This window comes from Trachurus japonicus, chromosome 12 (assembly GCF_045865225.1).
Source record: "Trachurus japonicus isolate A0001 chromosome 12, Traja_1.0".
In the NCBI taxonomy this organism is placed as follows: Eukaryota; Metazoa; Chordata; class Actinopteri; order Carangiformes; family Carangidae; genus Trachurus; species Trachurus japonicus.
The window spans coordinates 11,876,057-11,897,068 of NC_140918.1; the positions used below are offsets into that span (position 1 = coordinate 11,876,057).

Below are 21,012 nucleotides of genomic sequence, written 5' to 3' on the forward strand. Positions count from 1 at the left end.
GTTACAGTGATGTATTGTGTTTTAAAGCTCCATATACTTGCATCAAATTTTGTCTAAGCATTAAATGCGGCAACTGTAGCGATATCCGACCACAGTGAATGTTAGTTGCTCAGGCTTTCAGCGTTTATGGAAATTCAAGATGATTGAAGTAAACAAAAACACATGTTGCTTTCTTAGCCTGCAAGAAAATAACTGTTGAGGCATGGAAGCAGAAAGGAATGGCTACACAGCGTAATTCTCCTTTCCTACAAAGCCGCAGCCAGCGCGATGGTTAGAGGACGTTTTAAAAATATACAAAGGAATGTTTGAGCAGTGCTGCAAAATTCTTTTCTTTGACTGATACTTCAGTCTGAGAGGAGACGAACAGAGGAACTTGGATTTGAGGCACCAAATATCTGCTTTAAAAAGCTGGAATTTATAAAGTAAATATAAGTTTCCTGTCTGAAGCTCGTGTGAGCGTTTGGAGGTCTCACTCAAACTCAGTCTGGGTTACTAGGTGTATCCCACGCAAAATCCTCAGCTCTGGATAAGCAATAATAGAGCTGAGCAGAAGTGCATGACTCAGCCTGAGCAAATGCGCTTCTTGGTGGATAACAAATTAAACAAGAGCTCCAATAAATCACTGATATAAACTGAAACCATACAGGGTAGAAGCTGACAGTCAAATCTGCGAGAGGCTGCCCTCTGTTTATAAACTTTACTGTGCACCATGCATCCAGAAGACATGCCACCAGAGCAACAGATGTGGAGCAGAAGAAGGCCTCGGTTCGAGACCCAGACACAGGAGCAGACGTGGGGGTGAATAGTAGACAGAAAACCAGACAAACGGAGCAGACGCTGGTTTGGTTTCTATGAAATTATATGATATGGAGTCGGGAACATGAAAAGGAACTCCCCCCTAACAATCAGAAATATTCACACATCACTTATTCAAACAAATCATTCTTAAACAAACACTGTAACTAACCGCTACTGTTTACCCGGAGGAGGAAAAAAAACGTGCTTGTGGTTAAGTGTTTGACAATATGACTCCATTCACCGTGTTTGAAAAGACCCTGAAAGGCCATATTAAATTTAGCTAAGTCAATTGTATGTTGTTGGAGCACCTCTGATACATGAGATATGTACTGTGACTTCAGCAGTGAAATTGACTGAACATTTTAATATGTTGTTTTTATGCTTTTGAAAGTATAAACCAGCTAAAGCTACACCCACTGTTCATAGCTGACTGGGACATCTAACAAAAATTGTCTAAGGAATCAAAAATGTTTAAATGGTTGCCGTTATTAATCCACTCTTGTGGTAAACATACTTCTTTACATAGCTCAGTGAGTATATAATAGCTGGTTCCAACATCTGCTCTTCAAATTTTAGCTTCACTCAGTCAGCAGTCTAAAACTGTACACATGAGAGGCCACAATTTGCTCAGTATAGCTACACAACTACACACCGAAGGAAAGGCAGGGATGTGTTAACAATCACTGCAGCACAATGCCACATGAAACACTCCAAGCATCCAGCCTTGGATCTTGTCTTTATCTGAGAAGCTATAATGGCTGAGTGGTTTTATTATTTATTTATAATAAAAAAAATATTCTAGTCATAAATGTGGCCTCAGCACAAAAGGAATATTTACGCATCCCACCGATAAGAGGAAATTCCTGCAGCTTGCCAGGTATGCAATGGAATCAGGCAGCAGAACTGGAAGTTGAGGTCAGGCTGGTTTATTCAGAAACTCACAGTAACAGCCTGGTAACTATTCAATAGAAATTTGCATGACCAATGATGAACCGGTAGATGATGCAGTTAAGGTCCCTATGAGCAGGTGCACTGGAGTTTCGTATGAGACTGGGCCTTTCCTTAGCCTGCATAGTGATCTGTGCCTGCAGTGACTCACATCCTCTCCCAAGGCTCCAAAGTTAAATCTTTCTTAGTCATCTCATTGTCGAAGATTTTCTGCCGTTACAAAGACGCTGTCATAGGGACTTATCTCTCCCTTTCTCCAAGGACAACCATAGATGACTCACAAGAATGATTGAGACACAAGAAACTAAACTGCTCCGTCTACCTACCACCCCTTTAATCACACTGAACAAATTGTTACTTATTAAATGTGGAGACTTTACTGATACAAACTTGAGTATGAAGATAAAGATGCAGATAAAAACAGAGAGGCATCCCTCTGCTGTGCCGTCACTGGTTGTGGCTGTTGCTGATGTGATGATGCTCGACTATGGATGTTAACTGTTGTATTGTTGTGTATTTATTTTGCTATATTGTATTTCTGTTGCTATGGACAGGTTGACTGTAGAAGTGAATTGCCCTTCTGGGACTAATAAAAGAATCTGAATCTGAATCCATCCCATCCATTTGTCTATATAAAATAGCACCTGCAATTCATGGGATCTGAACACCATTTGGTTCTCATTCTGGGAGAAGGCTGTTAAAAAACACTACAGGGGAGACGTGAGGCAGGACTGTATGTAAAAAAAAAAAGACAAATTAACCTGAGTTGTGTTTTCACTTCCAAGGACCATCTGTGCAGACGTGTTCATACCTTTGTGGAAGAGTTCTTGGAGGCTCTCTGCACTCTGGCTGAGCACTGCCCAGACCTCCTCCTCCTGGAGCGGACCTCCTCGAACCTCCAGAGCTTCTGCCAGAGACACATGCATCTTCCCTGCGTGCACACAGAGGACAGAGGACTGATTTACAATGGAAAACGAACACACATACACACAAAAATAAAGAAGCTTTAAGCATTATTTGGAAAGGATGGCATGTGCTTTCTTTTTCCGTTGTTATATGATGATAAGAGCCTCTGGCTAAAAGGTCAGATCAGGCCAGCACAACACAACACACAGAGAGCATCTTATCTGATCTCCTGTGCTATTCAGAGTAATACCTACATATACTTTATACTGACCACACAGCTCCTAAAATTTTAATTACACTGCCAGGAATCAAAATTCTCTGTTAAAAAGAACACCTGAAAATGAATTGTTTTCCTGTTACATTATAATTTATCTGAGAACTATAAGCCTAGTGTAATCCTGTATGAATCCTGGCTGATCTGTCAGTCTAAATCAAAAGCAAATAAGCCCATGTTGCCATTAGCGCTATGATAACCCGACGCACTGACGTATTTACCACTAGCTCTAATCAACATTTTGTGCTGTCTCATGCCCTTGGCCACATTGTCTAAATGTAAGATGTGTTATCATCAGCTGCAGTTGAGGAGTGAAAGCACATGATGCACACAAACACACACACAGCCTGCTTTCCTTAAGTTACATTCAACACAGTAACAGTTTATTATAGTGAGTCTTCCAAGTGTTGGATGCTGCTTATCTAGAAACAGCAAAACAGCTCTTTTTTTTGGGTGAGATCATAAAGCTGCTTGCTGCTACTTATTATTAAAGTATTAACATCACACTTTAGTGATTACTTGACATAAAACTATAACTGGGTCAAGCTCAAGATAAAGAGTTTAAATCTCCTTCCTGACAGTCACATTTTGGTGTAGCATATCTGAAAATATAAAAACAAATATCACACAACAGTTCATCTACAGATCTACAGTGTTTGAGATGGATTTAGATTACCGTACGCACATGCCACAGCATGTTGTGCCTCAGGGATTGACTCACGTGAACCACAGGCTGGCAGTCGTGACGTGACTTGATTTGATTATAATTTTCATGTTTTAATATGAAGTCACAAAAGTGAGACGTCTGTTTTTAGCTTTTGTTATATTTTCTAAGCTGTAAAAAAAAAGTAGTCCACATTTAATGAGGATTTGTGGGTTTTTTAATGTCCCATAACAACTGAGAGTCAGCTTTACGGGAGCCTGAATGAAATGACACGTGTTCAGTTCATCTCTCATCTGACAGTGTTTCTCTCATAATGCCAGCTCCTGTGCTGCAGTGACAATGGTGTCACATCACAATCAAGCCATGATATGCAAATATGGGCATAAAAGGAAGCTCCAGTTTCTATTATTACTATTCTAACAGCACAGGCACTGTAACAAGTGCCTGAAGTACATAGTGAGGGATTGGTGTGTGGGTAGGAGGTGGGCTCTAAAAAGATACTTAACTCATCTGTTGGTGCAGAGGAAGGCTTCAGGGTGAGGCTTTTTTTTTTTTTGCTTTGCATTGATTTCAATGGCAGAGTGTTAAGTATATTCTATTTATTTCATATTTTACAATACTCCTGAATATGTGCAAACAAAAAGGAAAAGGGCTATATGAAATAAGGAGACTATACAATAGACAAAAAATATGAAATGTACATATGTTATAGTCAAACATAACATTATAAAAACAATAATTATACGATAAAAGTCTGCACACCTCCTACTGTGCACATGTAAATGTACTGGGAAATGCAAAAGATTTAAGGAGAACTGTGCTTGACACAGCTGAAGATAACCAGAAGTTTACTTTTTGCCCAAACTGATGAGGGTAAAGAAGCAAATAAAACCATATCAATAACATAAAACAAGTGCAGGCTTCAGGTGGGTGGTCTGAGTTTGATTATCACTTCCCTAGAGAAGAAGCAGTGGAGGACTATATCTAAAAATATCTAAAAAAAAAAAGTCATTTAAAATTATTCAAAGTCATCTTATCTTGTGGTTGTACTGCCTAACCAGTTCCGATATTGTTGCATATCTTAACTTCATGATAAAAAACAGAGTCACATCAGAAATAATGTAGTGCATATTAATAATGCTAGAAAACCTACTGATAGGAATCACTGTTTATTGTTCCACTTTTAAGTGAAAACTAAGAAACTCAAACTTTAGCGTGCAGCAACCATATTTCCCAAAACTCTACAAAATACAAGAGTGACAGGCGGTCATGGTATAATAATATAAAGTACTTTTGAAGAGAAAAGCAAGTTTCCCCTCTGATTCCCTGACTGAAAACAAATCTATGTTTTCAATGCTGACAGCTTTTCTGATGTTTTGAACTTTTGCAGTCTATTTTTCACTTATTTTCCCCCACAGAATCGAGCAAACCCACATTAAACACAGCACACAGCATATTTGGACTAGCCAGATCACAGCTCTAAGTCAGGATTTGATAAATCAAAAACTTTTGGCCCGTGACACAAAAACAAAGAAAATGAAAACACTTCCAAACAGGAAATGAGGCATTACTTCTATGGAAGATCTACCAAACATCCGTCATGGGATGATTACATGAGCACAGGAGACCACATTTGATCATCAGTCATTTTTTTATTGTAGAAAGTTAGAAACTATCCCCAAAAGGCCTTAGATAATGTTTTTAAAGCACATTTACTCCAGTTTTCTTTTCTTTTTTTTGTAAAACCAACTCACAAAGCGTGCCTCCATTGACCTTGGCAGGTGTACAAATTTGGCCTGATGTGTCAGATGAGATTTGGCTGTGGCCTGTGTGCTGTACTGAGTTTTTGCTAACACGGTGCACCTGTGGGTTTGGTTCATGGGCGTGGACCAAGCCTGAGGCCTCATCATCTGGCTAAATCGTCGATATTACAAGAAGTAACAGAGACCAAAGGCGTCTGCATAATGAAGCAGAAGCGCTTGTCAACAGTTCAAAAGTTTGAAATACAAAGCACGGGCATTGGAATTAAGGAGGTGCTGGATGGACCTACTTTTTTTTGGGTGACGTTCCAAAACTAACAATCACAATCAATGCATCAATGGGTGTGTGTGTGGAGGTGAGAAAGTCATAAATGGGTAGGATGAATCTTTCAAGCTCTCTTCAATGAAAAGTCACTGAAGTCGCCAAGTTGGTGAGGAATATCTTCCAGGAAACCTAAATGTCTGTATCTAATTCACTCGACTGGCGAAGTGAACTGTAATTGACCTGTTGGTGGCACAGCATGAGAATCTTCCGAGGACCATGAATGTCATTGCACAAAATATCTTGACAATCATCCAGCAGTTACAGAGATATTTCAGTCTATAAAAACACACTGACTGACTGACACGACCTCCGCTCGAGCTGTGCTGCCACTAACAAGGCTAACAAGCACCAAATTGGACTCAACGATTAATAAATAACCTGTTTTGTTCTGTTGTGTTGGGCAGATAAATCTGATAAACATCAATTATTTATAAACTCTTCATATGAACTGGGCCAGTAGCATCATTAGTGTTGGAGCAAATTGACAGAAACTTACATGTGAAACATCATCCTTTTCTATCAATCTGTTTGTGGAACAGAGTTAATGAGTAAGCATGTCACAGGCCTGATTGTTTATGCAGGAATGCAGGTTAGCCATTCTGGTCAATGGGAGGCGGGAAGTGCGAGGCAAAGTGGGTTACTACCCATCTTGCTCATTACCCATGAGAATGAGGGAGAGCGGGTGCTGTGAAGACTGATTGTTTTGTGGCCCTTGTAATTTTAGCAGAGACCTACAGTGGAATGTTTTTATCCGCACTGAGGCTGCAGTGCAGGCCAGCTCCTCTCTCATTGGACTGTGGTCCTACTCATTATTGAGGGGGCTTAGGAGGCAGCGGCCCAAAACAGTGAGAGCAGACAGCCTTCACCACTTCAGCGCCTCATTCTCTTTCCCTTTTTCAAACAGTGGGGATGTTTGTTCGCAGGTAGTCCCATGTATTCCCACACTGTAATAAGAAAAACCTTAAATAAGGCTTAAGCTACTGCTGCTGTTAAGTGTATGAAAGTCTTGGCCACAGTCACAAGGATTTTAAAGAAAATAATCCTGGAAACGTGATAGCGCTCTTTACTCCTCAGAAGCTTTCCCTTTCCTCCCACCTTCCTGTCCGTGACACAGCTACAACCCATGAAATGGATTTGAAAACAACCACCTGAAAAATTGCACTTCAGCTGAGTGACCCACACCAAAGAGGTACAAAACCTTTCAGTTTCTGCTGCTTTCTCACAAAAAGCTCATCCCCTGTACATTTTTTTTGCCAGGAACAAAAAGCTCAGAAAAACATGCCCATCCATTTCTCTCCAAAACTTTTCTTTCATCCCTAAGTCTTTTGAAAACCTGAATAGCTGCACTTTCGAAGCAATCATTCGTAAAAACACCAGATTCCACTTCTATTTCCAAAAGCATAACTCATAACATAAGATATGAGAAGGAATTTGTTCATATCCTCCAAACATCAGAACTGTGGTCTCAGCTGGCAAACACATTTGGAACAGAAGCCAGTGAGAAGACAAACCCAGTGCCAACATTGAGGTGAAAATCTTCCTGAAGTCTATGGTGCCAGGAAAATTCAACAACAAACTCTAAGTGAACCTCTATTCCCAGAATTAAATAAATAAAGGCAAAATAAAAGGGAAAACCAAGTGGCTGGTTTTCATTAATTGTACCCTTCTTACAACTGAGGCAATTTGCCGACATGCTTTTCCAGATAATCTTACAATGACTAAACGCAGAGCTTTCGATGGGACACAACACTGGGCCATTACATCACTGGACCTGGTACCTTCCAGTTATGGACTGGCTCTGTCTGACTAACCAACAGTAAGTCACTCTGGATGCTGGTGTTTTGTTTTTCAGCACTGCCAGGGTCAGGACCAGCCAGAGAAGGAGAGCCATGACTATTCCATGATTATCAGCCCAGCTCTGGACCGACAGCCCTCACTTCTCATTTTGGTCTCGACCTCATCCGCTCCATTTCTGTTAATCACAGGGTTGCTATGAGTACCGTGACATGCAGAGCATGGTTTTGCAAAAAAAAAAAAAAAAAATCCCTCACTCCAACCCCCCACCACCACCCCTTTCCCAACACACAAACCCAACCCACTGGTTATTTTTCCTATGATGATGCTTACACCATCTCCATCATATCCACTTAAAATGAAATCTCCCTCCTGCTCCATCACACACAGAATCACTACTTTATTCTTCTTCTCATTTACTCTGGAATGACATCAATTCAGATACCCACCTGACCTTTGACTTTGAGTTAACTTTACTACTTTTCCATGATAATGAAGGGGGAGGGGGTACAAGCTCACTTCTTAACAACCACCCCCCCTCCCATAAAACATTCAGCCTGTACTGACTAATACTCTAAAAGGACTGTGTGCATGTTGGCCAAAACAATTACACAAATAAGTGCAGGTGGATGAAGTTGAAAGCAGTTAACTGGCTAGACACCCCTGTAATTTTAGCAGTGCTGTCTCCTCCCTGCTAAACTTTAAACCAAGATGAGACCATGTCAGATGTAGCTACCTATTGTCGTGACGTTAATACCTCTCAAGTCGAGTCGAGAATAAATGAAAGGTAGCTAGCTAACAGCTGTGGTACGTTTTTTTCCCCCTTTTTGAGAAATATAAGCTCTGGCGTTTTAACAGTTCTTTTTTATTGTTTTATTGAGCCATTGAAAAATGCATACACTCAATGAGGATAATAATAATACTACGAAGAAAAAAATAAGTGCAGTAAGTTAGCCTATAAAGTGCAAAAACAAAACAACACTAAACAGTAAGTAACAGGACAGATACGCCTCGAGACAACCGACTCAACTCCCGGGGAGAGTCTCAGCCGTTGGCAACGGTTAACGCTAAAGTTAGCAACAACAACACGGTAACGTTTATTTTAATCATTTTAATTAATGAGAAAAAAAAGTAGTTATGGGAAAAACTTACTTACCAGGGGCGAGAGGAGCTAGAAAAATCACTTGAGTGGGAAATGTTCGTACTCCGACCAGGCTATGGGTGCGTTACACACAAACGGGACCAGACGCCATCCCATCCACAAAGCAACATCTTGGGAGAGTTAGCACCGACCGCGAGCAAGCCGGGCAGGCAACAGGTTTACCGGGGGAGGAAAAAAAAAAATCCACCACAATGCAGGTTACTACTGACTGTTCCTGTTCTCCAAGCCGGTTACAGTTACAACAAAAAAATATATTAATTAATAAATAAAGTTATCTCCTCTTCGGAAAGCTGTTTAGAAGTCGTGTTTGACGGCTGCTGCTGCTGCTGCTACTACTACACGGCATTGAGCTCTTTCTCAAGCGCAGCGGCCAAGTTACCATTACTGCTGAGCTGAGTGAGGAGCGGAATAACCCCTCCCTCCCTGCCTTTGCCCGGCTAGCGTGGGCTGTGACTGGGAGTAACCAGACACCTTACTATGGCTGTCCATTGGCTCTCTGTCTTTGCTCGGGGGACTGACTTGTCGTTTACCCCGTTTCTATAGTAACACACACAACTGGGAGTAAAATGCACATCTTGGATTATTATGGAGGATGGGTCTGGTTTATTATTGAGTGTTTTCCATGCATAGGATTTATATTGCTATATTTTCCTACAGCTCTGAATACAGAGAGAGCTGAGGCACAGATGTATGGGGGTGTAAATTTAGACTTCTGCAGATAACCTCCAGGATTTTCCTCTGAAGTATGCACACATTACTAGGCCTACTGCTTTTACTATCATTCAAAAGCTGATTCAAAAGACTGCATACTCTTAAAATTGCTGTGATGTATCTTGCACTCTGGGACTGTGAACGTGAGCTGACACCTTTCATACTCACTAAATCAATCTTAAACTAGGATAGGCCTATATTTCTTTGTTTCCCACAAACATCAAAGTTGTCTGATCTAAACTGTCAGGAAGCAATTCACTGCTGAGTACTTCCTTCCTATGGTGCACTTCAAAGCTGCCCCATTCATGGTCTGTCTTGTGCCATCTAGTGGATTTTAGTAATCAGCACATCCTGCCTTACAGTAAATGTTGTGGTAAAAGGGCTAGGATATCTCTGCCTGCCAAATAAGCATGATTAGCTATTATCTCCTGCCATGGACTGAACATATAGCCTAATCTTTAAATTCTAAGACACAGAGGGAGTGTGAGAAACACATGAATCCTGCCCTGAAATACAAACAGATATGCAAAATGGATAAGAAAATAATTAATTATATACTATACTCTTCCATGATTCACCACAGATAAAGCAGCAACTGGAAACAGAAACAAACAAGATCATATCACAGGCTACTTAGAGGGAGGTGTAGCTGTGTCATAAGATGAGACACTCAGTTAGAAATCGAAATACATGGTGGGAATTCAGAGAGACTTGAGTAGCATCCCGCTGCGCTGTAATTACTGAATCGTATTGAAAGATCTTCAATAACTTCGGTGATTGGAGGATTGTAGCTCCTTGCCATGTGTATAGCTTTCCCCATTGGCCACAGTGAGTGCAGTAGCTATGATCTACAGTTATGAAACTGTCTCGTGGAGGGCCCCCCCCCCCCACCCCCCCACATCTCCTCTGGCAGCCTGGAAATATTATTTGTGTCTGATAAACTGCTGCCAAAATGACCTGTTAGCGCTGTGTCTCCTTTGACTCTGTAGCCTTTAATCTCTACTGTATCACCTGAGGCGCAGATGCCCCATATGGAGACTGATAGAGGTAACCAGTGGTGTAACAAAGGGGTTCTGAATTTGGGATTTTTTCCCTCCTTCTATTTCTGTCAGAGCTGTCCTTAATACCTCCTCATCAGGGCTGGTCTGAGCCCCAAGGGCAATTTGCAGTCGAGACTTGAAAGAGTGGATCTGCCAGCTCTGACAGTCGTGTTGGAAATGTGGGGCACCTGGTACTGTAGGTTGGATGCATGCGGTTTGCTGACTGGTGAGTTTCACCTTCAGGTCCAGCTGGAGAGTATTAAAACTTTTTCCTGGAGCTCTTTCCTTTCCACTGCTTTGAAAGAGTTAAAAGAAAACCTGCCACATCTGCTAATTAAATGTCAGGAAACCATCAGAAATGAACGTAGAAAGCTCATGTGAGCAACCCTGGTGGCCATACATTTAAATCCCCCCGAGCCTTTCTCAGGCCTCAGCGTAACCTAATAAACAGCTGAATGGATGTAGTTATAATGTCTTGTTCAAACATGCCTCGACGCTTGATACCTCCTCCTTCCTTGATGAATTCTCCCACCCTGAATTTAACTAGAGGCATGTTTGGTGAGCTGACCCTCTTTGCCCTGCCCAACATACACTGACTTTGATTCACTGTCAGGTTTCTCTATAGAGATGCTGAGTATTAATACGTCTGTGTCGTCTTTAGCCTCCATGTTTGTGTGGGTTTGCAGAGAAGCCCTGGTGGCTGTCACTTTTTCTACACAGTCAGGAGTTGTGTCAGGCTGCATTATAACCCATTTGTGCTATAGCCTGGGAGTACATCGCATCCCTACCAGCCTTTCACCATAACAAACAACGTTAGAGGTACGAGGGACGAGGACTAAGGGAAAACTAGAGGAAATAACTGAATTCACAAACCAAGAACATACTGTAACAGCAGAGACTATATGAGTTCAATGGAGGAAAATGACAGATTGATGAGTTAAAGGGATAGTTCAGCATTTTGGCAAATTGGCTCATTGCCATAATCCCTATAGTTTCAGGAGTAGGTTTGTTACCTTTAATTGTTAGAACGGCGGAGCAGAGCCGTGGGCTGCTCAGAGGCTACAGAGGCTAATGGGATTTCTTGGTTTCCCTAATCAAACTAATCAAATACACAATCCAACAACTCCAAAACGCTCTGGTGGACAAGCTGTGACCTGCACATTCACCACGCTACGAGATAATAATGTAACGTTACAAGACAGAGTTGTTTTCGAGGCAAATGCAGAGACTGCTTGCCGAAAAACTGTTCCTGAAGGAAATGTGCATCAGCGATTTTACATGAATTTACCTCTAAAACAACTCTGTCTTGTAATGTTCCGTTATTATCTCATAGCATGGTGAATGTGCAGGTCACAACTTGTCCACTAGAGCATTTTGGAGTTGTTGGATTGTGTATTTGATGAGTTTGATGAGGGAAACCAAGAAATCCCATTAGCCTCCGTCGCGTAGCCCTGAGAAGCTTGTGGCTCTGCTCCGCCGTTCTAAAAACAGCTTGCACCAACAATGAAAGGTAACGAACCTACTGCTATGACTATAGGGATTATGGCAATGGGCCAATTTGCTAAAATGTTGAACTATCCCTTTAACATATTGGTCTGTGTAACACACAGTTGCTTATTATTGTGAAAGAAAAAAAGAGAGATGGACTCAGACACAGCCTGCAGCCACCTGAAGAGGAACTGTAAGGTTGAAATGCACAGTGGTTAGTTCAATTACCTCTCATAGCCGACGAGGTCAAAAACAAGTCATATTCATCTTCTAATGAAACCGAGGACAACTCAGGACATTTCTCATTGTCAGCGCTCAGACAACCTCATAGCCTGGCTTATACAATTATAATTTTGCCTTCCTTTGGACCCTCTTCAGACTAACATCAGTGTTTTTAATCAGTGTATTGCCATCGCATCCACTTGATGGTGTGGAGAAACACTTTGTCTCTGTTCAACCCTCTGACCTTCATACTGAGCATGCTGGTGTCTTAGGTTGCAACTGTCCTGCATATGATGCTTATCTTTGTCACGTTGATAAATAATAGGCTGGTTCATGTTATGCTGTGAAAGAAGTACTAGTGCTCTGTTAAATGCAAAGACAAGCCATGGTTATTTTTTATTTTTCGTGTGGCAAAAAAACGTTAGCAAAGCCTTAAATTAGTGATTGCTGCACAGAAAACTATTCAAATTTTGTATTCAGAGTAGGCAACCCAGATGTGCAGGCCTTATACAGATGTGACCTGAGGCTTTAAGGGTTAATCCAGACACTTACAGATGGGACGAATGACGCCAAAACAATTTGATTATTTCTCTACTGAACAGTGTTTGTTAATCTATTTTTTACTTATTACATTTGAAAACACAGAATGAGAAGGAGGAATAACTGCAATGTGTCAGGACAACAAAACTGAAAATAGGTAAATTAAATCAGAAGATTCTGCATTTATATCATAGCCAAGAATATGCAGCCCATATTTTAAGGGCCTCTAAAAGCAACAACAACAAAAAATTCTGTAAAAATGGTGGGAAATATTCCCAAACTGACTAAATATAAATATGCTTATATTGTTTTTTCAAATTACTGACAAATTAAATGTCAAATGTGTACATGACATTAGAAAATCAACAAAAATATTTATTTGAATTATTCAACAAGCACTTTTTTTTCAAAATAAATTAACAATTGAATCACTGACGCATTAACATTGGGGTTTGTTTCTGAATATATTTTGAAATGAATGATGTGCTATCAATGAATTTACACTCCCCTCCCTTAGGCTACTTCACCTTTTATGCTCATGTAATTTTATTTCATTTTATTTTTTAAAGACATCTTGTTGGATAGGATCGATACAATAGGCTCAGTTATTTGGGAGACAAACCTAACCAATAGCTAACAACACCCGCCTCCATATTCTCATTGAGCCTCATGATCGCACTGGCGGGACGGTACAGGATGGGATCAGGGAGAGAGAGAGTGATGCTCCTCAAGGCCCCTCCCATCCGGAGAGAGAGGGAGAGAAAGCCTCCATGTGATCTCAGCCTCTCTCTCTCTCTCCCTCTCCCCCCGCCTCCCCACCTCCTCCTCCTCTCTCTTTCTCTCTCTCTCTCTCTCTCTGTGCTCGGGTCCTTGACGTCAGACGTGCTCCTGTTCGGTTGCCATGGAAACATGTTTCCCTATACCCCCTTTCCTCTTCCCTCCCTCTCTTCTCTGCTCTGGTAGGTCCACAATGGTACAGCCAGCATCTTGCAGCACAATGGTTGCAAGGTGGTGAGCTGGGGGGAGAGTGATTCAGCATCAGCAAACCTCGGTTCCGTCCACCACCCCTTAGCTTTTTTTCGTTCCTCATCGCCTTTTTTTGTGTGTCTCTCCCCCTCCGTCTACCTCCTCCTCCACCACCACCACCAACAGCAGCACCACCACCACCACCACTACTACATTCGCCATCTTTATGAACGTTTTTAAAATAAGCCTTCAGCTATGGTCACCGCGCTGTTTCCCGTCGGGATGTTTTGAAAAAAGGACTGTCACCGGACTGGGATCGTCATCAGCTGGCACGGAATGGTAAGACCGGGTGTGTTGTTTGTGTAATGTGTGGATGCTGCTGCTGCTGCTTATAGATGCTTATAGACGCCAGCTGCCTGGAGGGTGGAGTGATGAATATTGATCGGAAGGGAAGGTTAATGAAGTCCGCAAGCGATGCCTCGGTGGGAAAAAAAAGGACAGCGATTAAATAAAGGAGGAAAAAAAAAAATCAACCCCATCTTGATGCATTCACTGTCGCCGATGTTGTTGTTTTTGTAATTTATTTATCACAACTAGCAGCAGCAGTGCGAGGATTGCATTATGGCGTTAGTCTTGACCGGACAAAATGTTGGTCCATCCGCTCCCCATCTCCATCTCTCCATCCATACATGCATCCTGCGATTGGCTGAAATACCACAGCGCCTCACCACTAGTTTGTCCCTTATAAATGGACACTATCAGAATAACACCACACTGGCTAATGTGCTGTTATCCAGGCTACTTCTCTTTGTTGTCCCCACATTGTGACTCTTGTAATCATTGCATTTATTTATATGTGAGATCCACATCTGCATATTCTGACTATTCTTAGTGCGAATAAGCACTTTGGACTCTTGTGATGCACTGTTATTATGGACCAGATCGGACTGGGAAGTGCAGTGCAGGAGTGGTGCAAAATGATGGATGATGGATGAATGATGCTCTTCAAAACACAAGCCTTAACACAGGCTACATACTGTAGGCCTACATGCAGAGTTTGTCCCTCCTCCCCCTCAGAAGTCAGCTGCGCACCTTGTGCATTATGCAGACCATGACTACTTCACCAGGGATATGGGACCAGCCTCAGATCCATCATAAGTGCTGTGAAAAAGTAGATAGCGCTGTTCTCAGACGAACAGACTGAATTAATGGTGATTTATTGATTGATAAGGGTGTTTGTCTCCGTGGTGGTTTTGATACTGAAGTCGTAAGTGTTTATGGTATAAATAAGGAAAAGTTAAAGTGATTTTTTTTAGAGGCTTTGTCATTAAAATGGAACTCAGGGTGATGATGCAGGCGGGATGGGATCTTATTCAGTCTAATGTGGGCTACAGTCTGTGCAGGACACACTGGATTAAAAGAGATGAAGCTACAGAGGAAGGTAATTTTGACCAAATCTGCTTTGTTTTAGGTGTTCTTCTGCACATGGATTATAGGAGAGACTGTAGATTAGACTGTAAACCCACCTTGTCTATTATAGTGATTGCACAGGGGCGAGGATGCTGAAGTGTTAGCAGTGCATCACAATTCAGCTTTCAGGTATTTATGAGCACCACCAGCTGGATTTGTTGTGCTTTCATTTTTTGTTGTTTTTTTAGTTGTCTGTGATTTTTCCCCCTCCTCACATATACCTGTGCGGTACATGCCCACAGTCACGGACTAATTACCGGTGCTGTGCCGTGTGGTGGAGTCAGTGAGGGTTTAAAGGTGTCACAACAAACTCTCCGTGCTCAAAAGAGGAAAAAAAAAAGAGAGAAGGTTTTAGCGCTGTGACCTTGGGTGCTGAATTATTCAGTAGCAGGCTTCCATGCCTGTGAAAGTGCTGCAGGGAACACGCTTAACAATTAAACAAAGCTCTTTATGGGTGTTTCTGCAGTGGCAGGAGAGAGTGACATCTCTCTTTACCTCACGGTACTTCTCTTCATCCTCTTCATCATCAATATCCCCTTTGTGGCAAACGCTGAGTCTGGAACAGCCCTTAAATATTTATGATGAATTACAAAACTGGCTTCAGCTTCATAAAACAGTCTGTTTCATTTTAGGTAGTTGCAACTGCAGGTTTTTTTTTTACGCAAACTGATAATCACTGGTATTGATTTCTAGCTTGTTTATCCAGTGGAAAATCCTCAATGGAAACAGCCACCAGCATTATGTGATGTTACAGTAGATGATGCCTGCCTGCGCTGTAATTCCATTTTGTTTCAGACTTTGGAGCATCAGCATCCTAATCCTATGTTATGTAATAAACTAAGGCAATGTATTAAGATGAGATAATGGTGGAATTACAGGCATGATTAACCAGCGAAGGGATGAAACCAACACTGATTTTCCATTATTGATTCCTCTGCTGATTATTTTCTAAATCAATTTATTGTATTGTTACATATGGAAACCACACATCCCAGTTTCCCAGAGTCCAAGATGGTATCTTCAAATGCCTTGTTTAGTCCAACCAGCTAGTGTCTCACTTTAAAATGGTGGGAAACAGTAAAAATCACAGAATCCTTATAGTTAAGAAACTGGAGTTATTGGGCATCTTAATTGATTATGAGATATCTTGAAGATTTATATTTCGATTATAAACTATTTAATGTATCGAGCCCATTGTTTCTGCAAAAAATGAACATGGTAATGTGGATTTAATGGTAAAATTGTGGGGAGTATGTGTTTGAATATGAAAGAGATAGATGGGTTAACTTGAAAGTAGTGAATATACATATAACAGCAAGGGATGGTCTGCAGGATTTTAATGAATTCTTCAGCAGCTTCATTTAAACCTTGGGATTAGGTGAAGTTAGAAACACTGAACTAACATGCTATACTGTAATTGCCACCAGTGTTTTCTGGAGCGGAGCATAACCCAACAAACAATGATTAATGCCAGTCCACTTCAGGATAGGTGGCATGAAGGTCTGTCCAGGATGAATCTATCCTCGCTGAACATTAATTATCTAAATATGCTCATCAGTCTTTTCTTTTCTTTTTTTTCTGCTGAGGTTTTTATAATTAAAGGAAGGTCAAAATTGTCATTAGAAATGGATGGATGAGTGAGGAGCACTAGCATAGTCTATCATTGTCCAGTGACCTCAGCTGAGCACTAGTTGTTGTGTATTGTTGTGGTTTTAGTAATCTTAATGATAATCTTCAAGCAGTAAGAGCAGCTCAAACATGGACTCAGATGAACTAAATTCAACCAAACAAGGCTGGAATAAAGAAGACAGATAAATACTTTGGTTAAGGAAAAGTTTGCCTGAGATAAATAAATGTTGGCTGTGGTTGGAGAAGCTAAAGGTCACACACCATCACCTCAGATGAAGATGTCCTACTGGTTTGTTCATAGGCAGTGACAGAAGGAAGGGATAATAATATCTTAGATAGGACTGCTGGCTGATGTGTTTGCAGGTAGGGGAGTGTGTTTTCCTCCTTGTTATTATCTGTGCACTGGTTCACATCATGATCATGACAACATCAATAATTAAAAGCGAGACATTGTTTTGTGTTTTCACACAATTGAGTTTATTTACGTAGCGTGATGTTGATCAAAACTGTGAAATTAATTTTTCATAACTGGTGGAACTAAGTTACATGCAAGTCTTATTACTGTAGGAGACAATTAATGTTTAATGCATTGCCTGACCCCATTTAAAACTTCAAAGAGCGTGCAGGGGAATCTGTGATATCAACCACACTCTTTTTTTTCTTTCTTTTTTTCAATTTTAATTTTACAATTTCCCCGTAAATAAAGTGAAATTCCCACTGCGTGAAAGTTTACTCCCCCCGAGGCTGCAGCGTTGCTCACCACTACAGACAAACAGAGAGATGCAGCCTGCAGAGCGAGAGATACACAGTTACATAATTGGATTTGATCTGACAAATATGCAGCTTTTATTTGCTTTTACAGATAGCCGAGTGCACGACTTTAAGCTGCGTTAGATGCAGCCCCAATCTCCTCGCAGCACATCTGTAAAGAGAATTAAGACTCACCAGAGGTCAGACATTGTAGCGACTGTGAGGCCATCAAAGGATTTTAGAGAGGGGGGCATTAAGTCCAGACTGATGACAATACTAAAAATCTGTTTTGTATCACCAAATATTCTCTCAGTGCACTGCTTTAGAAACTGGTGTTATTAAATGTTGCTAAAGTTAAAGGCACATACCAGGTTTTCAGATATTCAAGACATTAATTAGGATGCATATTTAAGTGTGTTGGTTGGACTTTGGAAAAATGTTAATAGAGGGTGTTATAAAGATAGCCTAGGCTTGTGCCATGCAGTTCTGTTTTAGAAAGCTATATCTACTGTAACCATGGCATCACAGTTTCTCTGTGATCATGTCAGATTTTATATTTGTATCATCTTATGTGTTCTGAGTATCCAGGAGGTTGTTTTACAGCAGGGTTAGTCATTTCAATAAAGTGCTCTCCGGTCTTACCCTCTTCCTCCAAAATGTGTTTCGGGTTGTGTAAGAAAAGCTGTAAATCAGGCGAATGTGCTCAAGCACCTGCCAAAGCTGGACATGTTGTTACCATGCAGCTTATCCGCAAACTGCAGCGCAAGCAGGTTTCTGGGCGAACATGTCTGTTGTTTACTTAAAGTGGAATCAAGAGGATGCGAGTGAGAAATGACCGGGGAGACGACAGACGAGAGCACCGAGACAGAGAGGATAAGTGTGTTTCAGCTCCGAGGAAACAAATCAATAGATGTCGGTGAACATTCAGATTCTCACAACCTGTAGATGAGCTCAGGAGTCGGTGCTGTCTTGTTTTTTTTTTTTTCCCTGGCTGGGCCCTGCAGTTTGAAGTGCTTCCCTTCCCCTCCCCTCCCCTGAGCCTGAACGGGGAGGCTGCTCTGCGTTTGGCTCAGGCTGCACAGTAACGACGGCGAGGCAAGGCAAGGCTGCATACTGCAGGAGAGGCTGAGGCTGCTGAACCAAGCACTCACAATGGAGCTCCGAGAGGAGGGGGAGGGGAGACGGTTGCAGCGAGCCTGGGAGCCTGGGAGCAGGAATGGTGGGAGCGAGGGGAGGGACAAAAGGGAGGAAGGAAAGGGAGAATGCAGGCTCTCATCAGTTGTTGAGGATGGAGGGGAGCAGCAGAGATACACAGTGTTGTGGTGCGAATTCTGTGACATTCACAAAATGTGTCGCTCTCAGGCTTAAGACGAAGGGAGGAGGAGTGAAGAGATGAGGGGAGGCAAAGATGGATACAACAGGGAGAGATAACACTGGTGTGTATGGACATCTGGACACACACACACACAGACTGTGTTTTATCACTACCCCTCTCGTACTATTGCAGCCAATGAGGCTATTTAATGCAGATATGTAACACTGCCTATAACTCAACTTAAAGTCTATGTGACTGTACTGAACAAGTATTACAGTGAGCATAAACTGACAAACACATGCCTCTGATCTGTTTCCCTATATTACTGTACTGCTTATTATATAGAGCAGTGTTTTTCAACCTTGGGGTTGGGACCCCACGTGGGGTCGTCTGGAATTCAAATGGGGTCACCTGAAATGATTGATTAAAAAAATGAGTGATGAAAATATTTTTTTAACTAATTATTATTCTTTTAAAATTATGATTAAAAACACAACACATATCTTAAACAACTGTATTCTATACTTTCACTTTCTCGAATATAAATCAAGTTCAAATAAAATGCAGCATATAAAAATATCACATGATCGTGGGGTCGCCAGGAATTTGTGATCCACTGATATGTGAAACAAAATAGTTGTTACACCACATATAAAGTCCTGCATAAAAAAAAATCACTATTATGGTTTTCTATTAAATGATTTTGCCTTCATATACACCTTTCAGATGAAGGACCTTTTCAGTAGCTGTTGGCATGACATGTCCCCTGGCTGCACTTCTCCAACTCCTAATGAAATGTACCCTTCATGGCACATGGGAAATATCTCGTCTCCTGCCCTTTATTAATAGTGTGTAGGTTTTTAACCTTAGCGTGAAGAAAAAACTTGATGAATGTGCCCATATCCACCTGCTGAGAACACACTCTCATTTGCCCTAAGCCTTTCCTGTCAGATATTACAAATCGATTTGGTAATGAACATGGCTGTGGTGGTGACAGTTTCTGCATTACCTGTCCATGTATCATCATGGTGGTCATGTTTTTCATCTGATGTCAAAGTGTTTCTGCTGCTCATATCCACTGAATCAATTTGTCTAGCTATAGCCTGCCTGTCATAGTAACATATTTATATGGGTGGTGGTGTGTGTTTTATCGAGGGGGGTCTGGTCTGCTGCTTCTGTTGTTGGCATGTTGATGTACACACAGTAACATGGTTAATCAGGCGTAGGGCTCCTCTGTGTGAAATGTACCAGAGACCTGTCTGAATACAGAGATGGTGGAAAACACTGTCATACATATTTATCATTCATTTACGCATGTATTCTGACCTGTGCTTTGTTTAATATTTTCATCCATTTGACCACTTATTTTACTAGTGGTCTGTCCTGTTTGTTTATGGATGACATTTTTTTTTTTTTTTTTTTTTTTTAAAGTATATTTTTTTGGTGTTTTTGCCTTTATTCGACAGCTCATAGTGAGATAGACAGGAAGGGGGAGGCAGAGAGAGGGGGAGTGACATGCAGGAAAGGTCTGCCCGATGCGGGACTCGAACCGGGGACGCCTGCGTTGAGGACTGTAGCCTCCACATGGGGCGGCCGCCCCAACCACCGCGCCACGCACCGCCCCATGGATGACATTTTTAATGTGTGCAGAAACACCACAGGTGTAGCCAATAGAATTAAATACAGCCTGGTTCTGTTCAGGTGTGCCGGTGAGCCAGCAGCACAATAGCAGACATTTTGATGAGTTAGAGAGCAGGAAAACAACAGGTGCAACAAATAACACCGGTAATGGCTGCATTCCCTTTAGGTTGCCTGGTGTTTTGAGTAGCATGACTTACTGGAACAATCACAAACATTATTGATCACACCTGTGTTTTACCTGCTATGAATGGTAAAATGTCTGTCGTGTGCTCTGTCTCTGTAGCCTGCAGTTACAAAACAACCACTATTGGTGGTGGTGTGTTATCAGGAAAAATGACCCCAGTTGCCGTCTGTTCCAGGCCAGCAACACCATGGTTACATTTTATTGTTGGGTGACCTCTAGTGGCCATTGCAGTTTGTAACCATGACAATGAATGACATTTAACCCTTAGGAATCTTAGCTTTAACCTCAGTATAAACCAAAACCATGATCCTACATCTAACCAGGTTTTTGTGCATAAACTTAATCAATCATGACCGATCTACAACCATGTGTTTATCATTGTATACATTAAATAATGAGCACCTGGGTGGAGAAACCTCTCACAT

The 21,012-nt window shown here is 41.5% G+C and overlaps 2 protein-coding genes across 21 annotated transcripts in view; one reads left to right on the forward strand and one right to left on the reverse strand.

Annotated features, from left to right (window-relative positions):
• Window positions 1-9,130, reverse strand: part of ptpn13 (protein tyrosine phosphatase non-receptor type 13) — a 43,967-nt gene extending 34,837 nt beyond the window's left edge. For 2 of the 3 annotated variants that reach the window (XM_085793170.1, XM_085793168.1), the window contains exons 1-2: window positions 8,626-9,118; window positions 2,558-2,677 (exon numbers count right to left, since the gene is read on the reverse strand). In XM_085793170.1, the coding sequence (XP_085649296.1) occupies window positions 2,558-2,672 (115 nt within the window). In that variant the 5' untranslated portion in view covers window positions 2,673-2,677; window positions 8,626-9,118. Of the gene's footprint in view, window positions 1-2,557; window positions 2,678-8,625 lie in introns of all 3 variants that reach the window. The other variant, XM_085793171.1, reaches the window with a different exon arrangement.
• The window catches only part of mapk10 (mitogen-activated protein kinase 10), a 37,230-nt gene continuing 24,730 nt past the window's right edge, over window positions 8,513-21,012 (forward strand). For 9 of the 18 annotated variants that reach the window (XM_085793180.1, XM_085793187.1, XM_085793183.1 and 6 more), the window contains exon 1: window positions 13,581-13,937. Coding sequence is in view for 7 of the 18 variants with exons in the window: in XM_085793175.1 (XP_085649301.1) it covers window positions 13,935-13,937 (3 nt within the window). In the remaining 11 variants the exon portion in view is untranslated. Of the gene's footprint in view, window positions 8,560-8,683; window positions 8,829-13,533; window positions 13,938-21,012 lie in introns of those variants that run through there. The other 9 variants (XM_085793188.1, XM_085793185.1, XM_085793182.1 and 6 more) reach the window with 7 other exon arrangements.